Source organism: Lynx rufus, unplaced genomic scaffold (assembly GCF_022079265.1).
Source record: "Lynx rufus isolate CCGP_SWC_20201006 ecotype Redwood Valley unplaced genomic scaffold, mLynRuf1.p SCAF_15, whole genome shotgun sequence".
NCBI lineage: Eukaryota > Metazoa > Chordata > Mammalia > Carnivora > Felidae > Lynx > Lynx rufus.
The window spans coordinates 62,459,766-62,483,254 of NW_025814829.1; the positions used below are offsets into that span (position 1 = coordinate 62,459,766).

The 23,489-nt window shown below is 57.0% G+C and overlaps 1 protein-coding gene across 2 annotated transcripts in view; it reads right to left on the reverse strand.

Moving 5' to 3' along the window:
• Window positions 1-12,295, reverse strand: part of CNIH3 (cornichon family AMPA receptor auxiliary protein 3) — an 84,696-nt gene extending 72,401 nt beyond the window's left edge. For both annotated transcript variants that reach the window (XM_047077354.1, XM_047077353.1), the window contains exon 1: window positions 12,215-12,295. In XM_047077354.1, the coding sequence (XP_046933310.1) occupies window positions 12,215-12,295 (81 nt within the window). The remainder of the gene's footprint in view (window positions 1-12,214) is intronic.
• Between the last annotated feature and the right edge of the window lie 11,194 nt (window positions 12,296-23,489).

The following is a 23,489-nucleotide window of genomic DNA, read 5'->3' on the forward strand; positions in this document are numbered from 1 at the left end:
ACACGTCCCAGCCCCCGTGCCCGCGGCCCTTCCCACGGTGGGTTACGTGGAGCTCCGTGTCTGTGTGCGCACACGTCCCAGCCCCCGTGCCCGCGGCCCTTCCCACGGTGGGTTACGTGGAGCTCCGTGTCTGTGTGCGCACACGTCCCAGCCCCCGTGCCCGCGGCCCGCCCCACGGTGGGTTACGTGGAGCTCCGTGTCTGTGTGCGCACACGTCCCAGCCCCCGTGCCCGCGGCCCTTCCCACGGTGGGTTACGTGGAGCTCCGTGTCTGTGTGCGCACACGTCCCAGCCCCCGTGCCCGCGGCCCGCCCCACGGTGGGTTACGTCCGGCCTGCAGGCCGGGGGGTAGGATGGGGGGCACCCTGGAGCCATCTCTCCCACAGGGCCCCCCTCGCATCCGCCCTCTCTACCGCCAATTCCCACTTCCTAATCTTCGCACTCTGGGGGCTGGAACCACTGGGCTTCTTCCATGCCCACAAGCCCTGCACTTGCTGATTCCTTTTCTCAATCAGCTCACAGAACACATTTAAATATTTTTTTATCCAAGAGACAAATGTCTCTATTATATAGAGGACCATCTGGGCTGCTATGGCTAGCTGGCTGTGTTGCCATCAACTCTTTTTTTAGGGTTCATGAATCAGTTGCCAATAAGAAAAAAACAAGGAAGTCGGCTCCAAGATTCTGCGTTCCTCCCCTGCATTTTTCCCCAGCAGGAGAGCCGTATCCCAGCGCCAAAATGGACCGTGTGAAGGCGAAACCACCAAAGACGCCCAAGGCTGCTCTGGAAATGTCAGCCCAGAGCTCTCCTCGCTCTGGGGGAGGGGGCGCCGCCAGCCACCCACCTGGCCCTGGGGCCCCCCGGCCGGGCTCAGTAATACTGTGCAGCCCCTGGAAGGTCCAGGATCTACGCCAGCAAGAAGGAACAAAAGGAGGTCAGAGCAAGAGAGGACTGAGGAAGGAGACAGAGAGTGGTTGAGGCCCCGGCACCCCTGACTCCAGGCCTCCCCACCCGCCGCAGACTCCCAGCAGCTGGTCAGCGGGAGGTGCCGCAGGGGGCGCAGGGGGCGGTGGGGCGCCGTGCGGCCACATCCTGAGAAATCTGGGCATGGGAAGCCAAGGGACGGAGAGGGGACATCACGTGGGTTCGCGGTGTCCTGGCCTGCGGTTCCTTACGTGGTAGACAGAAAAGAGATCAGGGTGTCATTCGGTCCGAAACGTGTCCTGAGCGCATCTAGGGTTTTTACAGACACTGCAAAGGACCGCTTACAACTCCATTCTGGCCAGAGGGCGTCAAGCCAACCCCCAAAACGGGCAGTTCCAGGTTCTGACCACCCCCAGGCAGACCAGGGCTGGGTGAATGTGTCTGGTCAACTGCCCCCATGGAGGGATTCAGCCCAAACCATGGGCACGCGGGCACTCCCTGCCTCCCACGCCGGCCCGCCAACCCTCACCCAGGGGTGGGGGGACAGAGGAAAGCAAAGGCATCCTCCCAAAACGTGCCGCCAGGAAAGGGTGGGGTTTTCACTGTTACGGAGTATTTTGTAGTGCTGGTAACTGTGTGTGAGAGACAGGGACAGACAAACTGAGGGAAATTACATTTTTACAAACCTACTTGGTTTTTTTAAGCCACTTTTGTGACTCAAGGCAACTTAAAGGGACTAGAAAATGAAGCCATCCTCCTAATGGGCCCCATGAGCTGACAGCCGCCTTCTCCCAGCTCCTCCCTGCCCAGGTGAGCTGCCTGGTCCTCCCCCTGGCGGCCGCCTCCGCCTCCGCAGAGCTGGGCCTCCGGGCCTCCTCCTACACTGTGAGAGCGGAAATGCAAATAAGGCTTTAACGAACCACATTTTCACAAGATCCCTGAGTTCTCCGTTCCTCACTCAGGTGCATTCCTCAGTTCTCAGGCCTAAAATCGGGGAGAAAACGCTGTTCTCTGCCAGAGGAAATCCCTAGGAAGAAATGACTGCGCCAAGGGGCGTTTTCCCCGGCAAAGCCAAGAGCTGCATCCCATAAAACCTGTACACCCAGGACCCAAAGCGGAAACTTGACAAAATATTCTGTAACTACTTTGTTCTCCCACAAGACCTGAGGACTCCCGAGGAACGCAGCAACACGGACCAGATACCCAAGCCCACGAGCGGACGCAGGGCGAGTGCTGCTGTGCCGTTGGTCCGCCCCGTCCAGGAGGAAGGCGGAGAGAGGCCAGCCCCAGGGGTCAGACGTCCAGACGGACCTGGCGCAGCACAGACAGGACCAGAGTCTCTGCCTGGAAAGAACACAGAATTCCCACTCCCTCCTGTGTTTCCACTTTGGGGCACCAGAGATATGTGCACGCCCATGTTCCCAGCAGCACGGGCACAGAACCGCCCCCCCTCCCGAGGTGGCCCCAGCAGAGGACGGATATTCACACCATGGAACACACACAACACATGTAATCTGACCTGTGCCTCAACACGGAGGAATCTCCAGGGCATCCTGCTCGGACACAGGCTTGCACACGCACACAGAACTTGTGCATGGACAGAGGCTTACACACGCACACGGATGTGCTCGGACAGACGCTTGCACACGCACACAGAACAAGTTCTATGTGCTCAGGCGCAGGCTTACACATGCATACAGATATGCTCAGACACAGGCTTACACACACACACACACACACACACACAGAACTTGTACCCAGACACAGGCTTACACACACACGTGGAACTTGTGCTCAGACACAGGCTTACACATGCATACAGATATGTTCAACCACAGGCTTACACACACACACACAAAGAACTTGTACCCAGACGCAGGCTTACACACGCACATGGAACTTGCACCCGGACACAGGCTCGCGCATGCACATGGAACTCACACCCGGATGCAGGCTTGCACACGCACACGGAACTTGTGCCCAGACAGAGGCTTACACACGCACACAGAGATGGGAAGCAGGAGGTAGGAGGGCAGTGGTACCAGGGCTGGGTGGGCAGTGAGGGTCGGCGTTTGGTGGGGACACAGTTTCAGTTTGGGAGGAGAAGGCTCTGGGGGGGTCGGGGGGGCTGCACGGCAGTGGGAATGTGCTCGATGCCACTGAAGCGAGCACTTAAAACTGGGTGAAAACAGTGAGTTTTACGTTACGTGTATTTCACTACCGTAAAAAAAATAAATAAAAGAGATCAGGGGAGCCAGACAGAGCCCAAGGTAGAAACCGCCAGGCCGCGTGAGGTCCCCGTCCCAGGCAGGCAGCCAGGCAGACTCAGAGAAAGGCCAGCCAAGGCCAGAAGCAGACAAACCCGGGGTCTTGACGAGGCTGCCCAAGTCTGGGCCTGGACCAGACGCTGAAATGAGGGGCACCGGATAGGTGTGCCCGTCCGGCTCCAGCTGGGCCAAGAAGGCGGCGAGAGCAGGCCCACTCCTCTGCCTGCCCTGCCCGTCACAGAGGCGCCCACAAACCCTTCAGCGAGAGGCCAGCGTGGGGGCCAGGCGGTGACGGGAGGTCCGTTCTCAGAGCCCCGTCACACAGGGGTGCCGGGGCCTGCGGCGCCGAGTCCTGGGGGGCGAGCCGGTCCTCTGACAGTCCCCTTGGGACCGCGGCGTCCACTCGTCTCGGAGCAGACGGGCTCGGCCCGGGTGCAAGGCACCCACGCGCTCGCGGGACAGCCGGGCACTCCCCGGGGGTGGCCATCACTGTCCCCAAAGCCACTGGCTCCCTCTTCTTCAAGGAGGCTTCTGGATTCACAACACAAACCAGGCTACAAAGAGGTGACTGCCATTCCCCTCACAACCAGTCAGAGCCACCAGCCACAGCCACACTCCGCACCTGTTCATCGTGGCCACGAATGCATAACAGGGACGGCAGAGCCTGCCCTCCATCAATTCTATCTCACAGACAGCAGACATGCAGCCTGAGGCACGCGCTAACCCCAGGTCACGTGTGCGTGCTACCCCCGAGGTCACGTGTGCATGCTAACCCCAGGTCACATGTGTGCTACCCCAAGGTCGCGTGTGCACACTAACCCCAGGTCGTGTGCGTGCACTAACTAACCCTGGTCACGAGCACACTAACATCGAGTCATGCGTGCGCACTAACCCCAGGTCACACGCATACACTGACCCCGGGTCACGTGTGTGCACCAACCCTGGGTCGTGTGTGTGTGCACTAAACCCAGGTCCTGTGTGTGCACTAACCCCAGGTCACTTGCACGTTGACCCTCGGTCGCCTGTGGACAGGGGTCAACAATCTGCAGCTTTCCCAGGGGTCGCTGCTGAGCCCAAGCAGGCTTGACGACGGCAAGACACGTGGTCACACGTGGAAGAACGTGCAGAACTTAGGTCCAAGAGGGAGGAGTAAACACAAACCTGGGCGTGCTGTGGCGCCAGGGCGTGAGACGGATGCGGACCCGCAGAGGCAGGCACACGACACTGTAACAGCCTCCAGCGGCCGAGCCACGCGGCCACCATGCCGGGAGCATGCCCGTGGCAGGGAGCCCCCAACCAAGGCTGTGCCGTCCTCACACCCCGGACGCTGAGCACGCGGGCATGTCGGTGGCTCCGTGACAGCCTCGCAGCTTACTCGTGATTTCTGTACCTTCTTCAGTGTTTTGTGTTTGGGCTTCATTTCAGCGTGTGTGAGAACGTCTCGGGCCTGCCTCTCCTTCTATGTCAAATGAAAAATATCTGCCAGCCTCATCGCTGGGTTCTGGGTTGGTACTCAGAGACCAGTTCAGGATTTAATTGTGCACTTGGGATTTTCGGTAACCTTTACAGGAATTAATCACATTCCAAGAGGCATTAAAAGAAGTTCCTGCGAGTCTCAGTCACCTGTGTTGACACACAGAGGTCCCGGCTACGAAAGATCCCGCCTCGGCCTCCAGCCCCACGGATCTGGGTGTGTACCTCGTGTGCCCAGCCACCGTGCCATGCCAGGACGTGGTGACTCTCTTCTCTAAGCTAACACAGTCCGCAGCCTTTTTCTAAGGGTCCTCCCTCTCCCAGAAGAGGAAGCAAGTCAGAAGAAAGAAATCCAAATGGCAAAGACATCAGGCTGGCACTTAGTATCTGCCTTATCTGAGCCACAAGGGGACTGTCCACACCCAGCCCTCAAGGGACAGAAGAATGGTGTATATCACGATCACCCACGGTCAAACACAGGTGCCGCGGGACGCCGTGCGCCCGCCATCGCAAAGCATTAATCGGCGCGGCCCCAACATCATCCTGTCAGACCGTGTGACGGCGACTCGTCCCGACATCTGCCGTTCGGAACCACAGACCAGCGTGGCCCTCCTCTCCAGCACCCAGGCTGACACGCCGCATCGAGCGTCTCCCCCAACTCGGGGATTCTGGGCTCCCACCTCCCGGGCGGGCCTCCAGCGGGGCCCAGGAACGTGCATTTTTAACAAGCACCTGGATTGCTGCTGTAACCAGGAGGGTCTGGGAGACCGTCCGCTGAGCGGGAGTTTGTCAGCCTGGGTTGGGGCAGTAAGTTACCCAGATCCGACCACAGGGACGTTTGCAGAGGACGCAGGTTACAAATGAGGGGGGCAGCTCCCGCCCCAGAAGAGCTTACAGTCCACGTGCAGAGACAAAAGGGACCGCTGATTCGGCGGCAGTGCTCAGACCAGGGAGCCGAGGACAGAGGCTGGGGCGGAGCGCAGGTGAACACAGGTGTGGGCAGAGTGCCCCGGGGGGACAGCCCGAGCAGGTACCTACAGGAAGGTGAGAACGTCCAGAACACGGAAGACCAGGAATGAGGTCGAACTGTTAACTGGGCCGCCACGAAAGTGGTAGCAAGGTAACACGGACAGGTCCTATTAGCGGGAACGATGGTCACTCCCGGCGGCTGGGGCTGGGGGGTGGGGGTCATCCCGCTGACATTTAACCAAGGGTGCTGGTCTGGAAGGGCACGCTCTGAGAGCGAGGGCCTGGGCCGAGGTTGCGGGGCGGGGGGGGGGGGGGGGTCGGGGATACGTGCTGACGGGGAGACCGGGCCACCGTGGGCGGTCACCGTGGGGACGGGGAGGGTACGGCCGAGGGTGTGGGGCAGGCGGCCCAACACACAGTCTGCAGGGTCGGGGGCCCCGGCACACGGGCACTGGGCAGCCACAGGTCAGTGAAGGCGGGGGAGGAAGAGGAGACGAGGAGGAACACAGAGGCCACGAGAGCAGCCACGAGGAGGATGCGGGCCGGAGCATCAAGGCCACAGATAGGCCACGGCCACCGGAGAAGAGGTGGGCGCGAGGCCGTGGCCACCGGAGAAGAGGTGGGCGCGAGGCCGTGGCCACCGGAGAAGAGGTGGGCGCGAGGCCGTGGCCACCGGAGAAGAGGTGGGCGCGAGGCCGTGGCCACCGGAGAAGAGGTGGGCGCGAGGCCGTGGCCACCGGAGAAGAGGTGGGCGCGAGGCCGTGGCCACCGGAGAAGAGGTGGGCGCGAGGCCGTGGCCACCGGAGAAGAGGTGGGCGCGAGGCCGTGGCCACCGGAGAAGAGGTGGGCGCGAGGCCGTGGCCACCGGAGAAGAGGTGGGCGCGAGGCCGTGGCCACCGGAGAAGAGGTGGGCGCGAGGCAGCGGCCAGAGGAAATAAATGCCTGAAATAGTGTGGACAAGAAATCAAAGCAACAAAGCGCTAACATCTGCTGATTCCAGATGACGCGACCAGGAGGCTTCTCGGCCTCTGCTTTTCTGTGCACTTGCTACAAGAACAGAAAGAGGGAGCGGGGAGGCAGGACGAGGGGAGGCGACTCCGGCCCCCGAGTCAGGAGGGCCCGGACGAATGGCTCATCCGCAGGCTCAGAGACTCCGGGGGATGGACCGGTGGTCGAGGATGTGGGAGCTGGGGACGGGACGCGGGCAACATCCCCGGGCGCCAGCAGGGGAAGACGGAGCCTCCGGCAGGAGAGGCTCCGAGTCTGGGAAGGAAGGAGAAATGCGGCAGCAGAGGCATTAGTTCAGGGACAGGCAGGCGTCCAGGTGTCCCTGTCAGTGACTGTGCCCTCTCCGTCAGCCCCAAGGGAGATCTTCTGCAAGGAGGGGGCTGGGCCTTCAGGGGCTCTGGGAAAACACCACGGATCTGGAACAGCATCGCAGGAGCCGAAAGAACCAGCCAGGACCACCTGACCGGAGGGCCAGGAGGTGAAGGTGGGCCATACCTTCCACACGACCCCACTCCAGCGGCCCTGGGCATGGGCAGACGGCAGACGGGGAGTCCCTGGCGGGTCCCTCGGAGACCGTGAGCACAAGGGGCCGAGAGCAGTGGTGAGGGCTGGCTGGAGGTGGGTGAGGGCCAGTGGCACAGGGTGGGGCACAGGAAATGGTCCCAGTCACATGGGGCCACGACCAGGGCAGCAGAGCGCATGCAAGAGAGCCCTGCCCAACCCCCCCCCCCCAAGAAAAGCAGGGGCCGTGGAGAGGGCACGAGACTGTGACAGATGCAGGGTCCTGCGGGGACCCCTGGGGGCATGGCCGACAGGACACAGGAGACCGGACATCCACAGGGCAGCGGGCGTGGGGTGGGGAGGGAGCCAGTCTGCAGACCTGCCCGGAGGGAGAACAGCAGCGGAGAACCCCATGCAGGCCGTGGGCAGGGGTGGGGGTGCCGGACAGGAGTCAAGCCAGGTGAACGGGCCTCGCAGTGCAGGAGGGGACTGGGCCCAGCACGGCTGCAGGGCCAGGACAGGAGGATGCTCCGATCACAACCGTATCTGCCTTTGCTGCTTGTTCAGCAACTCGAACGTCACAGTCAGACGTCACGGTGGGCCCACAGCATCCCACCCCAGCCGGGCCGGGAACCTCATCGAGCAGTCAGGCTGGGGGCCCATGCCCCTCCTTCCGCTCCTCCCTCCCCTCTGCCCCCTGACGGTGGGGGACCCACCACGATGATGCTGTAGGCTGTCCCCTGCAGGGGCAGCCAGCCCAGTTGTCACACCCGATGGAAGGCGCTCTCTCTGGGAACAGCCAGCACCTGTCCCCCCCCCCCCCGCCCGGGCCCCCCACACAAGCCCCGCCCCGCGCCCTGCACCGCCGGCGATGGCCAGTCTTCTTCTGGGACACAACAGGGTCCCAAGTTTCCAGGTGCTTTGACGGCAGAAAACACACGTGCCCAAACCACCCGGGGGCAGAAGCCACGTGAGAAACGAGCTCCATCGGCCAGAAGCGTGTGGAGCCCAAGGAGAAGGAAAAGCTATCCTGCAGGTGTTCGCTGAGCCCTCGTACTTGCCGAGCACCATCCCGGCTCTGGAGAAACCCGGTGACCCAGAACAGGTGCTCACGGAGCTTCCTTCCTCCAGGCGGGGGCTGGAGAGGCGTCCACACCGCTGGCTAGGGACCTCGGCTGTGAGAGGGGATGAGCTGTCCCAGACGGAACAGGCACCCTTACCCAAGCAGACCAAAGCAGGGTCTCAAAAAGACAGGCTGTGTAGCCCCCGGCGCCCTACCATTTCACATAAGCCACTTCACGTTTCCAGATGGACGCCTGGAAACCCTGAGAGGCTTACTCGGTCCCCAGGGCTGGACCTGTGACAGGCTGGAACTGGCTGAAAGGCCCAGGTACAAGGACGTTCTGCCCGCAACGCCGCCTCTTGGTGAACACGTGTTGTGATCCTTTGTCAGGGTGTGAAACCTCTCCCGAGGCACACACTGCCCGGAACCGGAGCAAGTATCATCGGGCGTTAATTTTATTCCTACGCTGTCAAAACTCAAGTGTTCTTAAAAGTGACTCTAGGTACTAAAAAATTTTAAGGGTGCCTGGGGGGCTCAGTCGGTTAAGTGTCCAACTTCGGCTCAGGTGGCGATCTCACAGCTTGTGGGTTCGAGCCCCGCGTCGGGCTCTGTGCTGACAGCTTGGAGCCCGGAGCCTGCTTCGGGGTCTGTGTTTCCATCTGTCTCTGCCCCTCCCCCACTCACTTGCTCATGCGCGCTCTCTCTCTCTCTCTCTCTCTCTCTCAAAAATAAATAAACATAAAAAAAAAAAAACCTTTAAAAGACAAAACCCTGAAAATGAAACTTTGATCTTTTCGAAGACTGATTTCATCTGTATTTATACAAACGTGACGGTCGGCAAAAGGCCCAACCAAGCTGGTGCTGAGAGGCCTGGTGCCAGTAAATGCTGCTCATTTTATCCTGGCTGGAAACGGACATCAGTCCACATCCGAAACCCTTCACAACACCTCTTCTCCCTTCTAAACATCCAGAGGCAATTTCTTAAAACACACAATGTTTGAAGGAAGAAACACCCAAATCTTTTCTGGAAAGAGAATAAGGTTAACGGTGATCTTGTTCTATAGATGTCCCTGTATTTTCGAAATTTTCCACAAGGAGCCTGTATCGTTTTATGAGCAGAAACACTGATTTTTTTTTTTTTTTTTTTTTTTTTACAAAACGAAACAGAATCTCCTCCTCTTAAAAGGGACACATGTTAGGTGTCTCTGTGATTATGATTCCAATCAGAAGTTCCAGCTCCAGATATCTTATTTATGCAGAGAAATGTAATCCTCTGGGTAAAAGCGTGATCCACTATTATCAAAGTTAAACACGCCCAAGATAATAACCACAGCTGGAAAAAAGACACGGGCACACCAGGCTCGGACTCAGCTGCAGTCCCAGCAGCTGTGCAAGTTTCATAACCTCTCTGATCCACAGTTTCCTGGCCCATAAGATGTCCGCTGTGAGGAGTAAAGGGCTTCCGGGGCAGAAAGAGCCCATGTGCCCACAGGCACGCAAAGCCACACACACACAAACACACCGGAAAACAAACCCTCACATTCTGTACATTCCAAATGTGGCAAATAGCGGCTGATGTAAAATTAACCGGTAATCCAAAATATTTTCATTTGAAAACAAATGCAAATAAATTTTCAAAGTGAAACATGAGACTTGAAAGCGATATGCTTATGGCTACAGCCACCCTTTCTCCCAGGCCTCCGGTGGGAAGTAAACAGTCGGTGCCTAGAACCGGCCTGCTGTCCACACTCGATGCCAGTAGCTACCATCATGACCCCTAAGCAGGTGTGTACCATTGACAAGAAGAAAGTGCCGTCTTCGTGACTTACGGCCTAGACCCGGCAACGGGGCGTGTCCCCAGCTGCGGTGTATGTTAAGTGCCCAATTCATTCCTGGGGATGTTCACATAGGCTAACCGATCGATACGCCTTATCAGATCAAAAAATATCTGAGGAAGAAGCCAGAAAGAAAGCAAACCACCGCCCAACCCAGAACTCACTCTCCTAAATTTCCCTTGAGGTAATTACCACCATATAAGCAACACCCACACATACAACATGTGCATCGATTTCCCCTTTCAGTGTTCAGCAGCCCGATCAATGAGGGGAGGCTCTGGGCTGTTTGATCCGGAGGAAGGAAGAAGGAACAGACGAAAGAAACAAGAGGCTAGAGACTCAGGAACGCTTCCTCTAATGTGGATTCAAACAGCACAGATTCCTTTCATTATTAGAAACTGGAATCTCAGCACTCCCACTGGGAATCTGGTCGGGACCTGACGGCATTCGACTACCCCTGGCCAAGGGGGTGGGCGCCGGGGACCCGGCTGGCGGGGCCGATGGGGGATCACGGCACGCCTGGCTTTGATTCACACATCTGTTAGTCAACGAGCGAGCGGCACCCACCATCCATTTAATTAACCTGCTCTTGAATTATTTATTATCTTCCCCTGAGTGACAGCAAATTATTCTTGCTGGTTACCCGCTCTGCTTCAGAGGCTTGTTCAGACAACTCCAATCCTGGCAGTTTGATGGAGTCCCTGGTTCCTGCCGCCCTCTGGCCAAGGCAAAGACACGAAGAAACAGCAAGTGAAGTGTCTGGAAAAAGGGAATCACGAGCCTTCTGAAATGCAAGGAAGCTCCCCAAATCCAAGGAAGCAGAGAAAACTCCCCTGAAGACATGAGCACGTATGTGCTGCCCTGTTGGGGCGTGATCTGCCCTGCACCCCTTTTCGTTCTAAACTAGGTAAAGTTTCATTCTCTCCTAATAACCGTCAACAACTTCTAGACTCAATGCTGTAGCGAGGATTAGACCTGGGATCCTGGGGCAGAGGAGAGGCCACAAAATGCCATCACTTCCCACCACAGGATGTTTGATCCGCCCTGAAATTCCTGTGTCTGAATTCCTTCTCCCCCCACCCCACCTCACCCCCAACTCCCCCTAGATTCCTAAACCGACTGATGCACAGACTTGCACCATCCAGACGCAAGGGGAGGCCTGGGGACCACCCAGGTCAACTCTCACTTGGGGGCTGTGGAAGGAAGCCCAGCAAGCATCTTCCCTGCCGCCGGGTCTCTGTCCTCGCTCTCAGAGAGCCTGTACCAGGGGCTGCGCTAGCCTAGTCTCACGCTCTAGAAACCTCTCCTACGAAACACCAGCATCCCACCCACCCCGCAACCCTTCTGGTCTGCTTCCCCGGCACCTGCCCCTGCAGGCGCGCTCCGCAGGGCTCGCCAGAGACGCGCCTCCGGGAATCCATCCCAGGGTCCCTCCCCGCCTCCGGGCTCGCTGGGCCGGGAGGCTGCGCGCCGCGGGCTCCGTCCGGAACTGGCGACCTCACCATTCCCCTCCCCACCGGCCCCCCGCGGGGGAGGGCAGGGGGCCTTGAGGGCGGTGGGCTTGCCAAGCGAGGCTTGGTCTCCGTGCTGCGGCCTCCCCCGGCCCCCACGCAGAAGCGCTCCACGCCCGGGACCCACAGCGCGCCTGCAGACCCGCGGCCCACCTCCACGGCCACCAGCCCGCGTAGCCCGGGGAGGGCGGCGGGACGCCGGCGCCGACAGTCTGCCACCTGCTGGGGTCTTGCAGGGGCTGGTGGCAGCGGAGGCCGGGGAGACTCGCCGCGGGACAGGCGACCTCCACCTCCGGTCCCCTGCCCTCCGGGCCCGGCTCGCCGCGCGCCCTCTCCCACTTTGTCTCCAAACGTGCCTCGGCCAGACGCTGACACGCTCCGGGTTAGTTGTTATAGTTACTCGACTAACCGCCGGGCCCGCGACTGCGGGCAGGGAGGAGCCGGCTGGGCGGGGGGTTGCAGCCGCGCGCCCCGGGCCCCGCACCGGGGCTGGAGGGGGGCTCGCCCGGGAACCTGCGCTCCCCCCGCCAGCAGCCGGGCTCCGAGGGAGCGCGGGGCCGCCGGCTCGGGATGCCGCCACCTGTCCCCCGCCTCAGGTGCACTTCAGAGAAGCCGGGAAGAGGGGCGCACGGCAAGAGTTAGAAGCCGCGGCCGGTTACTCACGTGCCAGATGGCGAAGAAGATGAGCGCGGCGCACAGCACCAGGGACAGCATGTAGCAGAAAGCGGCGAAAGTGAAGGCCATGGCCGGCGGCGGGGCCTCGGAGGACCGCACTCCTTCCGGGGGTGTTGGGGGGCGCAGACGGGACCAGGTCCGCACCCCCGCGTCGAGGCCGGAGGCTGGGAGGAGGCAGGCCGGCGGGAGAGCCTCGAGGGTCGGGGGCGGCGAGCAGGGCCGGGACCCCGCAGCTCCGGCGGCCGGACCCTCCGGGGGCGCTCGGGCGTCGCCGGCGGGAAGTGTCCCCAAGCGGTCGGTTGGAGAACTCCGGCGGACAAGGCTAGAGGGCCCCCGAGGCAAAGCCGGCGAGGGCCGCGCGAGGAGCGCCCGGGGTCCCGGGGAAGAGCCGCCGCTTCCCGCGCGCGAGCCGGAGGGGGAGGCGGGCGCGCCACCGGGGCCCCGCCCGCGCCGCCCGGCGAGCTCCCCCCCCCGCGGACCCCGGAGCAGCCGGCGGCTCCCTTCCGGGAGCACAGGTCTTGGGGGGCGGGGGGCGGAGGGGCCGGTGCCCCGCGCGGCGACCCGACCTCCCCGGAGCCCCGGGCCGGACCGGGAACCCGCTCCACCTGCTGCCGCCGCCGCCGCCTCTGCCTCGGCGAGGACCGCGCGGCGCGGCGGGGACGCCCGGGACCCGGCCCCGCGAGCGCGCCCTCCCGGCCCGCCTCTCCCCGGACACCTGCGGCGGGGGCGGGAGCGGGGGCGGGGCCTCGGAACACGTGCGCGGGGAGAGGTGGGCGCTGCGCGAGGGGGCGGTGTGTGCGCGCGCGGCTGCCGCCCGCAGGTGCCCGCGGCGGCGCGGGGGTGGGGGGTGGGCGGGCGTGCGGCCGCGGGGCGGGGCCGGGGCGGGGCCAGGGCTGCTAGGGTGGGTTTTCCCAAGCTGTCGTGCCCCTCACGCCCCAGCCCCTGCAAAAGCCCCCAGTGGCGTTTTTCCCTCGCAGCTTCCACCTCCCCCCCCACCACCACCGTCTGACTTTGGGGTCGGGGCAGCCAGACCCCGAGCGGGACTCTGTTGTTGGCGTTGGTCCAGTGCAGCTGTCAAGGGCACGTGCTTTTGCAGCCAGACCTCTTCGGGCGACTTTCTTAACCTTCTTAAACCTCGGTTTCCTGATCTGAAATAATTGCGGGGGTAAGAGCACTACCAATCCGTTTCAAGGGGTTACAGTAAGAGCCTAGCAGGGGCCGGGAAGTTGCTACACGTTCGGTAAACCGCAGGGTTGTCCCGTGCACACTGGACGCCTCTGGCCCGGCGCCTGGGAAACTCACCGTGCCTCCTGTGTGGGGCTGTCTGACAGGGCAGTGAAAGAAATTCCAGAGAAGTCAGCGCGTCCAGTAAGCAAGCGCACACGTCCTGGAACGTGACCGGCAAATCCCGGTGGGGGCGCTGGAAGCGCATCGCGGTTTGGAGCAGATCTCAGAGCACCGGCTACCTTGCAGGGTGCGCGCGAAACAAATCCATCGGCGTTGATCCGCTCGGACCCTGGCGCGCTAACTGTGCCGCTCACGGTTGCGATTGCAACGGCTGGAGAGCTGGAAGGGGTGGCTTACGGAGAGCTAGTCCTAGACTAGGACGGGCTCTGCACGCTCCTGGCCCTGGGGTCTTTGCTCCGTACCTCGCCACGTCCTGCAGCTGCCTGGCCACACCTGCAACTTGGAAACTAGACGCCTTTCAGCGGCGAAGTGCACCTACTAGGGCGAGTCGTAGTGTTGACAGGGGGGTCATCGGATCAGCATTTGATTGCCTCTGGGTCAGGACCGGCTACGCAGGACTGGGGAGGCCAAGGACAAAATGCAAACAGGACTCCTTGTTAAAAAGTTATTAAGAATTTCAAGACAGGGGCGCCTGGGTGACTCCGTCGGTTGAGCGTCCGACTTTGGCTTGGGTCATCATCTAGGGGTTCACAGGTTCGAGCCCTAGCGTGGGGCTCTGTGCTGGGAGTCTGGGGCCTGCTTCAGATTCTGTGTCTCCCTCTCTCTGTGTCCCTCCTCCACTCTCTCTCTCTCTCAAAATAAATAAACATTAACAACAACAACAACGAAGAATTTCAAGACCGAAGCAGCAAAGCATTAAACCAAGCACAAGGTCCTTCTGAGCCCAGGACCCTGGACAGCTGTGGAGGTTGTGCACTGTGAATCCAGCCGTGCTCTGGGTTATACATTTTATCACTTTCTCTTTCACTCGTGTGTCTCCCAGTATCAATTCTCATTAAAGAAAATTTGGAAAATATGGAAATGGAAAAGAGGAGACAAACACCAGAGTTGGCTGATCTCAGAAACCAGCAACAGAATAGTGGTGTGCTCCTTCCCAGCTCTGTTTTCTGCTTTCGATGTTATACCAATCATTTCTCCTTTTTAAGAAATGTTTTAATGTTTATTTATTTTCAAGAGAGAGAGAGAGAGAGAGAGGGAGAGAGAGTGTGTGATCAGGGGAGGGGCAGAGAGAGAGGGAGACACAGAATCCGAAGCAGGCTCCAGGCTCCGAGCTGTCAGCCCAGAGCCTGATGCGGGGCTCGAACTCACGGACCGCGAGATCGTGACCTGAGCCGAAGTCGGACGCTTAACTGACTGAGCCACGCAAGTGCCCCACCAATCATTTCTTTTAATGGTGGTAATTATGCTATATAAATTCTGTGGCCCCAAAACAATAAGAAAATATCAAAGGGAAATGCCATCGTTCAAATATTTTGAGTTCCTTCCAGGTCTGATCTAGTGTCTATTTCTGCTGGTTCTTGCTTATGGTGTCCTAGCTCCTCCTATGTCCAGTAAGTTTTCATTGTACGTCAAACTTTTTAGAAAAATTTCTTTGCAGATTGAATCACCCCACGTCCCAGCAATAGCACTGCTAGGAATTTACCCAAGGGATGCAGGAGTGCTGATGCATAGGGGCACTTGTACCCCAATGTTTATAGGAGCACTTTCAACAATAGCCAAATTATGGAAAGAGCCTAAATGTCCACCAACTGAGGGATGGATAAAGAAGATGTGGTTTATATATACAATGGAATACGACTCGGCGATGAAAAATGAAATCTTGTCATGTGCAACAACGTGGATAGAACTGGAGGGTAATTAGGCTAAGTGAAATTAGAGAAAGACAGATATCATATGATTTCACTCATATGTGGAAGTTGAGAAACTTAACGGAAGCCCATGGGGGGAGGGAAAGAAAAAAATATACAGTTACAAACAGGGAGGCAAACCGTAAAAGACTTTTAAATACAGAGAACTAACTGAGGGGGGATGGGGGATGGGGGAGAGGGGAAAGTGGGTGATGGGCACTGGGTGTTGTAAGTGTTGAATCATGGGCATCTACCAAGAGCACACTGTGCACAGTTAGGTTACTAACTCGACAATAAATTGTATTTAAAAAAAAAAAAGTTATTTGCAGAAGTTCAAGGACTGAGATGATGTTATCTTTCTCCAAGGAGGATTTTCTACATCTTTTGCCGGGTGTCTGGGGGACGCGAGCACTCTAGAATTGCCCTACTCCAAATTCACGGTTTGAGATTCTTCGGGGTAACCAGATGACCGTGGTCTGCCCGAGGCGGGTTTTTTCCGCTTCACCCTCATTCACAAGGAGCGGTCCTTTCGGATCCCGGGCCGAAGCAGGTTTTTATCACGTCCTAAGCCCTGGTGGTCCTTGGACTCTGGCTTTTCCCCAAGCCCTACACAGCCCTAAAAGCCCAACCCAGCCTCACCCCTCCTCCAGATCGGCAAATGCCCCAAAGGGCAAAACTGGCCCCCACTGCTGGGCTGACCTCTCCGGATCCTGACCCCTCTCCGCACTTGTCCCCAGAAGTCCTTGCTCTCAGGGCAAGTCTTTGATGCTTTTAAGAAGCTGTTTAGAGATTTTATTCAGCTCTTTAAACTGTGTGTGGTGGAAGGATTGGGCTGAATTATCCGGCCCAGCATTATCAGAATCAGGAGTGTCTACGTCGAAATCTGATGTCAAACAAAAATTGAATCCCGTATCCCACCACTCTGACTTCCAAGGCTCCATACATATCTCAGTCTCTATTTTTCTTGACCTTTCCCCAGCCCTGCTGCAGAATTGTCTACAGGACTAGAATTTCAGAAAGTGAGAGCTGCAGGCAGTTATAGTGTATTAATTCAACAAATGTTCTCTAGTGGTGGTGGGCACGTGTCAGGGACCCACAGGATTCCCAGCCTAAGTGGTGAGGTTATAAATAACCCCTTCACATGGGAGTTAGAAGAAAGACAAGAAGGAAGAAGGAAGAATGGCCTGTAACACTTACTGCCTGAGGAAGGCAAGAGAGAAAGTAACGAGGAATGGATTTTGAGTGACCAACCTACATGGATTCATCTACCGTAGACATTGAAAGGGCAACTGTTTTATTTTTTTTCCGAGCCGCCATGCAGCCACAAATGGCCATGTGACAGTCTTGGAGCTTATGAGATATGTATTCCTTTGCGCTGGAACGCAGATGTGATTCCTGGAGGTACAGCAGCCATCTGGCAATAATGAGGAAGCAATCAACACATTAAGAACGGAAAGCTAAAAGAGTGAGAACCGTTGACATCATAATAGAGCCACCAAACCAGGCCTGAACTTCCAATTCCCTGGCTTCTTATAGACTGAGACAATAAAACTTCTGACTTTCGGGGGTGGGGGGCACCTGGGTGGCTCCGTCAGTTGAACGTCCTGTAAGGGTTAAATTGTAGTGTAGGGCTAATGCTTAGCTTGAAAGATAACAACTTTGTTCTGACACTGAAGGTCAAAAGATAACAACCTTGCTTTTACTCTTGTAAATCATACTTCATACTCTTGTGAATCAGGCTTTACCAATGAAGGAAACAAAACCTCAAAAAGAGCATCAGAGACAAGGTCAAGGAGATCCACTGGTTGCAACTTAGCGGCAGAAAGTCTAAAATAATTACCTCATTCGATAACTGTTTCTGACTCATCTGGCAACTGTTTCTAACTCATCTGGGAACTGTTTATCTGTTCTGTTCCCAGATAATGATAAAACGATGTGATCGGCTTTAAACACTCTGTACCCCGGCTGTTCGGGGCCGCACTCTTATCAAGAGTGTTGGTCCCGATCGGTCGGCCTTGCCTCTCATTGTAATAAACTTTGCTGTGACTGTCACTGGTGCCCGTAGCATTCTGTTTCAGGAGTCGTGTGGATGCAACAGTGCAACTCCTGGTTTCGGCTCAGGTCACAATCTCACAGTTCGTGGGATCGAGCCCCACGTCGGGCTGTGCGCTGACAGCTCAACCCCTTCTTGGGATTCTCTCTGTCTCTCTCTCTCTCTCTCTCTCTCTCCCTCTCTCCCTCTCTCTCTGCCCCTCCCTCCCCTGCACACGCACGCTCCTGGTTTTCCCAAATTGCATTTTACAGCCGGTTGGTTCAAACCAGAATCTAAAGATGTTCCCTCCACACCTCTCGCCCCCAGGGCTTTTTAACCTTCTCCTCTTGGGTAATTTACCCAACGATAATTATTTTGGGGTTGAACGTCTGCTGCTGACGGCAGCGTGCCGAGCTCAGTGACCGTGCCCGGTGGGAGCCCGCGTGCGTGTGTGTCTAAGCTGGCGCTGTCTGACTCAGGACTGTGTTCACATAACTCGCGTGGCACATACACGCGCGTGGAGAAGCCAGCCGCGGATTACTGACTCGCGCCTGCTCGACGTACCTGCTCTTCATTTTCCCGAAAACAACTGAAATCTAACTCTGGGTCCCCTTCCCGCTTGACCGGCAGGAAACTCGGTATCAGCCTTGGCTGGGGCTGCCCAGGGGGTCTGGGGGCCTCACACGCACCAAACACCGGGCAGCTCCTCCCACTGCCATCGGTTGGTCATCTGCCCACGCTGGTTCCTGGCGACGTCCCAGCTGGACCGGTCCCGGGTGCCCGCACCTCTGGCCCTCTGCTCCCTCCCAGATGGAGTGCCGGGAGCCCCGATGCCTAGTTCTGCCCACCCCGGGCACCCACAGCCCCGTCTCTGAGTCTCGCCTGCTCCAAGAGTCAGGGGCGTGAAACAGTGTAGGTATGGGTCCCCCTCCCGAACCCCAGCTTCAGCGTCTTTCCGGTCTGCAGGGGATCACTTCCTGCCTCCGTCCAGCTGTTGGCAAAGCCAGTCTCCCCTTGGCTCTCTCCCCCAGAGGGACATCTCCCAGAATCTTCCAGAATCTCTCCAGAGCCGGAAGGAACCTTGGACTTCAAAGCTCTTTAACTTTCCACCTCCCGGTTTATCCAGCCAATATTCGTTAGCGTAACCGCCGTGGTTACGGCAATATCGAAAAGTTTTCTGTTCTGACTGGTAAACATCACAATGGCTGTGGTAGCGAACGGGAAAATTAACACGTGGCTAAATTCTAAATTAAACCCATTCATTCCAGCTAATCGTCACGGGATGTCACAAGGACCGTTGATGAACGGGCCCCGACCTGCTCATCCGGCACAAGGCTCCCCATGCGATCGGCACCCTGGATTCTCACCGGACGGAAACCGCGTGGTGGCCCTGAACAGTCCTCGCTCTGGTCACATGGGCGCGTCGGAATTCTGCGTAAGCGGTAAACGCAGTGTTTCCATGCTCATAGGTTTAAGAATTTGTATGGAAGGTATTAACAACGAGCTCACAAAAGAAAGGAAACTGAGCAAGGACCCATTTGTTAGCGTTCACCTATCATGCAGCTCAGTCTTCTGAGTCTGCGGGGAACCTTTCTGTCACTGCAGCGCGTCCCAGCCACCCGAACACCTTCCACACTCGCGAGAATTAGTACAAAGTAACACGATACTTCTCAATACTCCACTCTCCATCATAGTTCGATTATTTTTTTTAATTTTTTTAATGTTTATTTATTTTTGACAGAGAGAGAGAGAGAGAGAGAGAGAGAGCATGAGCAGGGGAGGGGCAGAGAGAGAGGGAGACACAGAATCCGAAGCAGGCTCCAGGCTCCCAGCTGTCAGCCCAGAGCCCGATGTGGGGCTCGAACCCACGAACCGGGAGGTCATGATCTGACCTGGAGTGATCTGGAATGGTCATGATCTGAGCTGGAGTCGGACACTTAACTGAGCCACCCAGGTGCCCCACAAAGGAGGGACTTTGAATATAAATCCATCTGTCTGTGATAAAGACAGGTATCAAAAACACTCCGAAACATACCTGTGATACTATTTATAGTTAGCATCTCTACAAAAATCAACACAATTTGCACTAGCATTCATTTTCCCTGCTACTTTAAGCGATTTAAATTTCTTTTTTTTTTTTTAAATACTTAGAGAGAGAGAGAGAATATGAACGGGGGAGGGACAGAGAGAGGGAGACACAGAACCTGAAGCAGGCTCCAGGCTCCCAGCTGTCAGCCCAGAGCCCGATGTGGGGCTCGAACCCACGAACCGGGAGGTCATGATCTGACCTGGAGTGATCTGGAATGGTCATGATCTGAGCTGGAGTCGGACACTTAACTGAGCCACCCAGGTGCCCCACAAAGGAGGGACTTTGAATATAAATCCATCTGTCTGTGATAAAGACAGGTATCAAAAACACTCCGAAACATACCTGTGATACTATTTATAGTTAGCATCTCTACAAAAATCAACACAATTTGCACTAGCATTCATTTTCCCTGCTACTTTAAGCAATTTAAATTTCTTTTTTTTTTTTAAATACTTAGAGAGAGAGAGAGAATATGAACGGGGGAGGGACAGAGAGAGGGAGACACAGAACCTGAAGCAGGCTCCAGGCTCTGAGCTGTCAGCACAGAGCCCGACGCAGGGCTCGAACCCACAAACCGCGAGATCATGACCTGAGCCCAAGTCAGACATTCAACCGACTGAGCCACCCAGGCGCCCCTAAATTTAAATGTTTAAAATGTCGATAAAATGATTTAAAATATCGAGAAAATACCCTAAAAAATGCTAACAGTAGCCAGCATGTGCTTAAACATGCTCGAGCATTTCCAAACATGAAATATTCAGGAGCTTCTTAAACAAGAATAGTATCTTTTTGAGCCCACATTGCATTCTAGATTCGTGGTCCCACTTGTTAGAAAACATACATCCAATGAAATGAGAAAACAATTTAATTGAAAAGTTATAAATCAAGATAGTAAAATACTCATTTTCTATGACACATCTGTGTTTTGCATCAAAGAGTATCAACAATTTATTTTAAAATGAGAAAGTTAAGGGCGCCTGGGTGGCTCAGTCGGTTAAGCGGCCGACTTCGGCTCAGGTCACGATCTCGCGGTCCGTGAGTTCGAGCCCCGCGTCGGGCTCTGGGCTGACAGCTCGGAGCCTGGAGCCTGTTTCAGATTCTGTGTCTCCCTCTCTCTCTGCCCCTCCCCTGCTTGCGCTCTGTCTCTGCGCTCTCTCTCTCCCTCAAAAATAAATAAACATTAAAATGGAAAAAGAATTTAAAGAATAAGCCTTAGAAAACAACCCTCTGTTGTTTTTGCTCCGTGTGACTTCACAAGAAATAAGTGTTTCTGTTAAACCGACTTCATTCAATGCCACTCAGCAAAAGTAATTAAGCTAAGGATAAGTCAGAGAAACTACAGGGAGACAGAAATACGATGTACCACTTGAAAGAAAGCCAATTATGAATCCCAAGAAAGCTGTTCGATTATCTAGTAAATTACATAAAGCGATGACACAGGTATGAAGCAGAATGAATTTCCTTTCCTGTTAAATGCTGTGACTTCACCAAACGAGGTTTGCAAAGCTCCACGGAACGAGGGTGACCAAAAATTAACGAAAATCCATCCAGCTCATGAAATGCGTTCTTTGAGGACAGAGAGGCCCCGCGGGTCCCCGCTCTCCAGTCGGGAGGCTGAGGTGACGCCCTGGGGGAGGCCTTCCTGTCTATTCCTGCCCCAGGCCCTTTGTAAGTGCGGCCAGCACCGCGCGGAACCCAGCCCAGAGCTGAGTCACCAGCAGATAAAGAAAAGCTGATGTTTCAAGCCTTGGTGGTGCGGCGACCGCGGCCTGCAAACGTCCTTTATTCGCCAAGCGACCTTCCCGACGTGGAACCCACCGTGCACAGAGCTCGCAGCTTCCGGAAGGGGAAGCGTCCAGAAAGGAAGCTCAGCTCCGATGAGGCCTGCCTGCAGATCCCTTCACTCCGTTTGCTCTGATCCCCGCAGCCCCCCAAGTCCCCTCCTGACAAGCAGGACACAAATCCTCTGGGGTCTGGGGCAGGTGACACGTCCAGGACACCCTGGCTAGGCGTGGGCTCCAGGGTCAGGTGTCCTCCAGAGGCCGAGTCCTTATTTCCACCTCATTTGGGGGGGGGGGGGGCAGGGTGTGGTAACACATACATGAAACTTAGCTTTTTAACCGGTTTTTACACATTCCGTTCTGTGACATGAAGGACATTCCCAGAGTTGTGCAACCATCACCCCCACTCGAGGGTCTCCAGAAAACGTTCCCCTTCTCCAACGGAAACCGCAACTCTCCATTCTCCCCTCCCCCAGCCCCTGGCTCCCACCGTCTCACGTCCGACCTCTGCGCACCTGACCGTTCTGGGTACCTCATATCCGCGGAACGCCGCCCTGACACGTCACCCCGCTACGTGCTGAATCTCCGTCTCCCTCTGTAAACCTGGGGGCACCCGACCCCCCAGCGCGTGCCACGCCCGGTCCCCCCCGATCCTCACGCACTGCCACGGGTGTCTCAGCATCTCCGAGGCACCCGTGTGAAAACGGAGATTCAGAGAGGGTCAGCGCCTGCGTCAGGTCACACGGGAGACTGCAGGCTCAGCCAGGATTCATGCGCGACGCGGGAGCCCGACCGCTAAGACGGCGAGGCCTAGGGACGCTGGCTTCCGGGACAGAGAGCCAAGAAACTTAGCAGCTACGTGTGTGCGCGCACAGAATGGGCCGTCGTGCAGCTCGCTATCCGGGACCCGCAAACCGAGGCCCGAGTACGTCCCGGTGTGCGGGGCAAGGGGCAGATGGCAAGACGGTTGGGCCCGATATGTCTGTGGTCTCTCCTGATCCTTTGAAATGGGCCTCCGGGAAACCCGTCTCCGCAGTGAGACCGAGCCCCTCCCCCCATGCCACTGGCGACGCCCAGCGGTACAGAGAAGTCAGGGAACTTTGCCAGGAACACACAGCCAGTAGGCGGAGGGGCCAGGGTTCAAACCCAGGCAATCTGCCCACACAGATCCCGAAACCCCGAGCCTCCCAGAGGGCCTGGGCTAACGGCCCCCGAGTCCTGTGTATTGTAAGTGACTTGGGATTCGAGGGGTACCTGTAGGGAGGACGTGACCGTTCAACCACACCCAGGAGCACAGGTAGGATCCAGGGAAGTAAAGGGGTGCAGGTGCCCTCGTCGACTACTAACAGGCCCGTCCGACTGAGTTAACAGGGAGAGACACAGCATCACCAGAAAAGTAGTTTGGCGGCCTCGAATGCCGACCCCGAGGAAATAAAAACAATTTCAAGTGAAGTCAAGGTCTGCCGCGTGCCAGGTACGGTGCTGCCATTAGAGGCAAATATGCTGGGTCACCTCGGGGGCTCAGTCGGTTAAATGTCCGACTCTTGGTTTCGGTTCAGGTCAAGATCTCAGGGTTCATGGGTTTGAGCCCTGAGTCGGCTCTGTGCTGACAGCTCAGAGCCAGCTTGGGATTCTGTCTCTCCCTTCCCCTTCCCCACTTGCTCTCTCTCTCTCTCTCTCAAAATAAATTAACTTAAAAATAATTCTTCTCCTCCCCAAAACTCGAGTTTGGGGCAAAGTCTTACACTATACGGAGCAGCCGTCAGAGCTACGTGTCCAAGTGTCAATGAACACTTTGTGCAAACAGCGGACCCCACCAAACCCTCCAAGAGTCTGCTCTGAGAAAGGGCCACGGTCTGCCCTCACCCGGCACAGAACCAGTTTCGCCCGTGCGTAGGAAGTAACGTCGCCTGTCATTTACCCCGGACGCTCCGTCTCACCAGAGAAGACCAAACCGTTCTTCTGGTTCGAACGCGGACTCACAAGAGTGAGGGCGGGTGGGAGCACGGCGTAGCCGGGCCCCCACGGTGCGAGCAGGTGCGCGGAGCTCGCGCCCACGAATATCCAACTGCTCGCTTGCTCTGACGTCCAGCAAAGGCCGGGCGACTGCAGACCCAGACAGGTTTTCTGAGCAGCAACGATTTCAGTCCAGCCTTTCATCTCAGAGCCCAGGTTACACTGTGGGAGTTTTAAATACGTTTCTTGTTAAAGCAGCTGCAAAGGTCCCACCAGAAACTATGCTGTTTCTGAAAAATCCCCCTCCTCC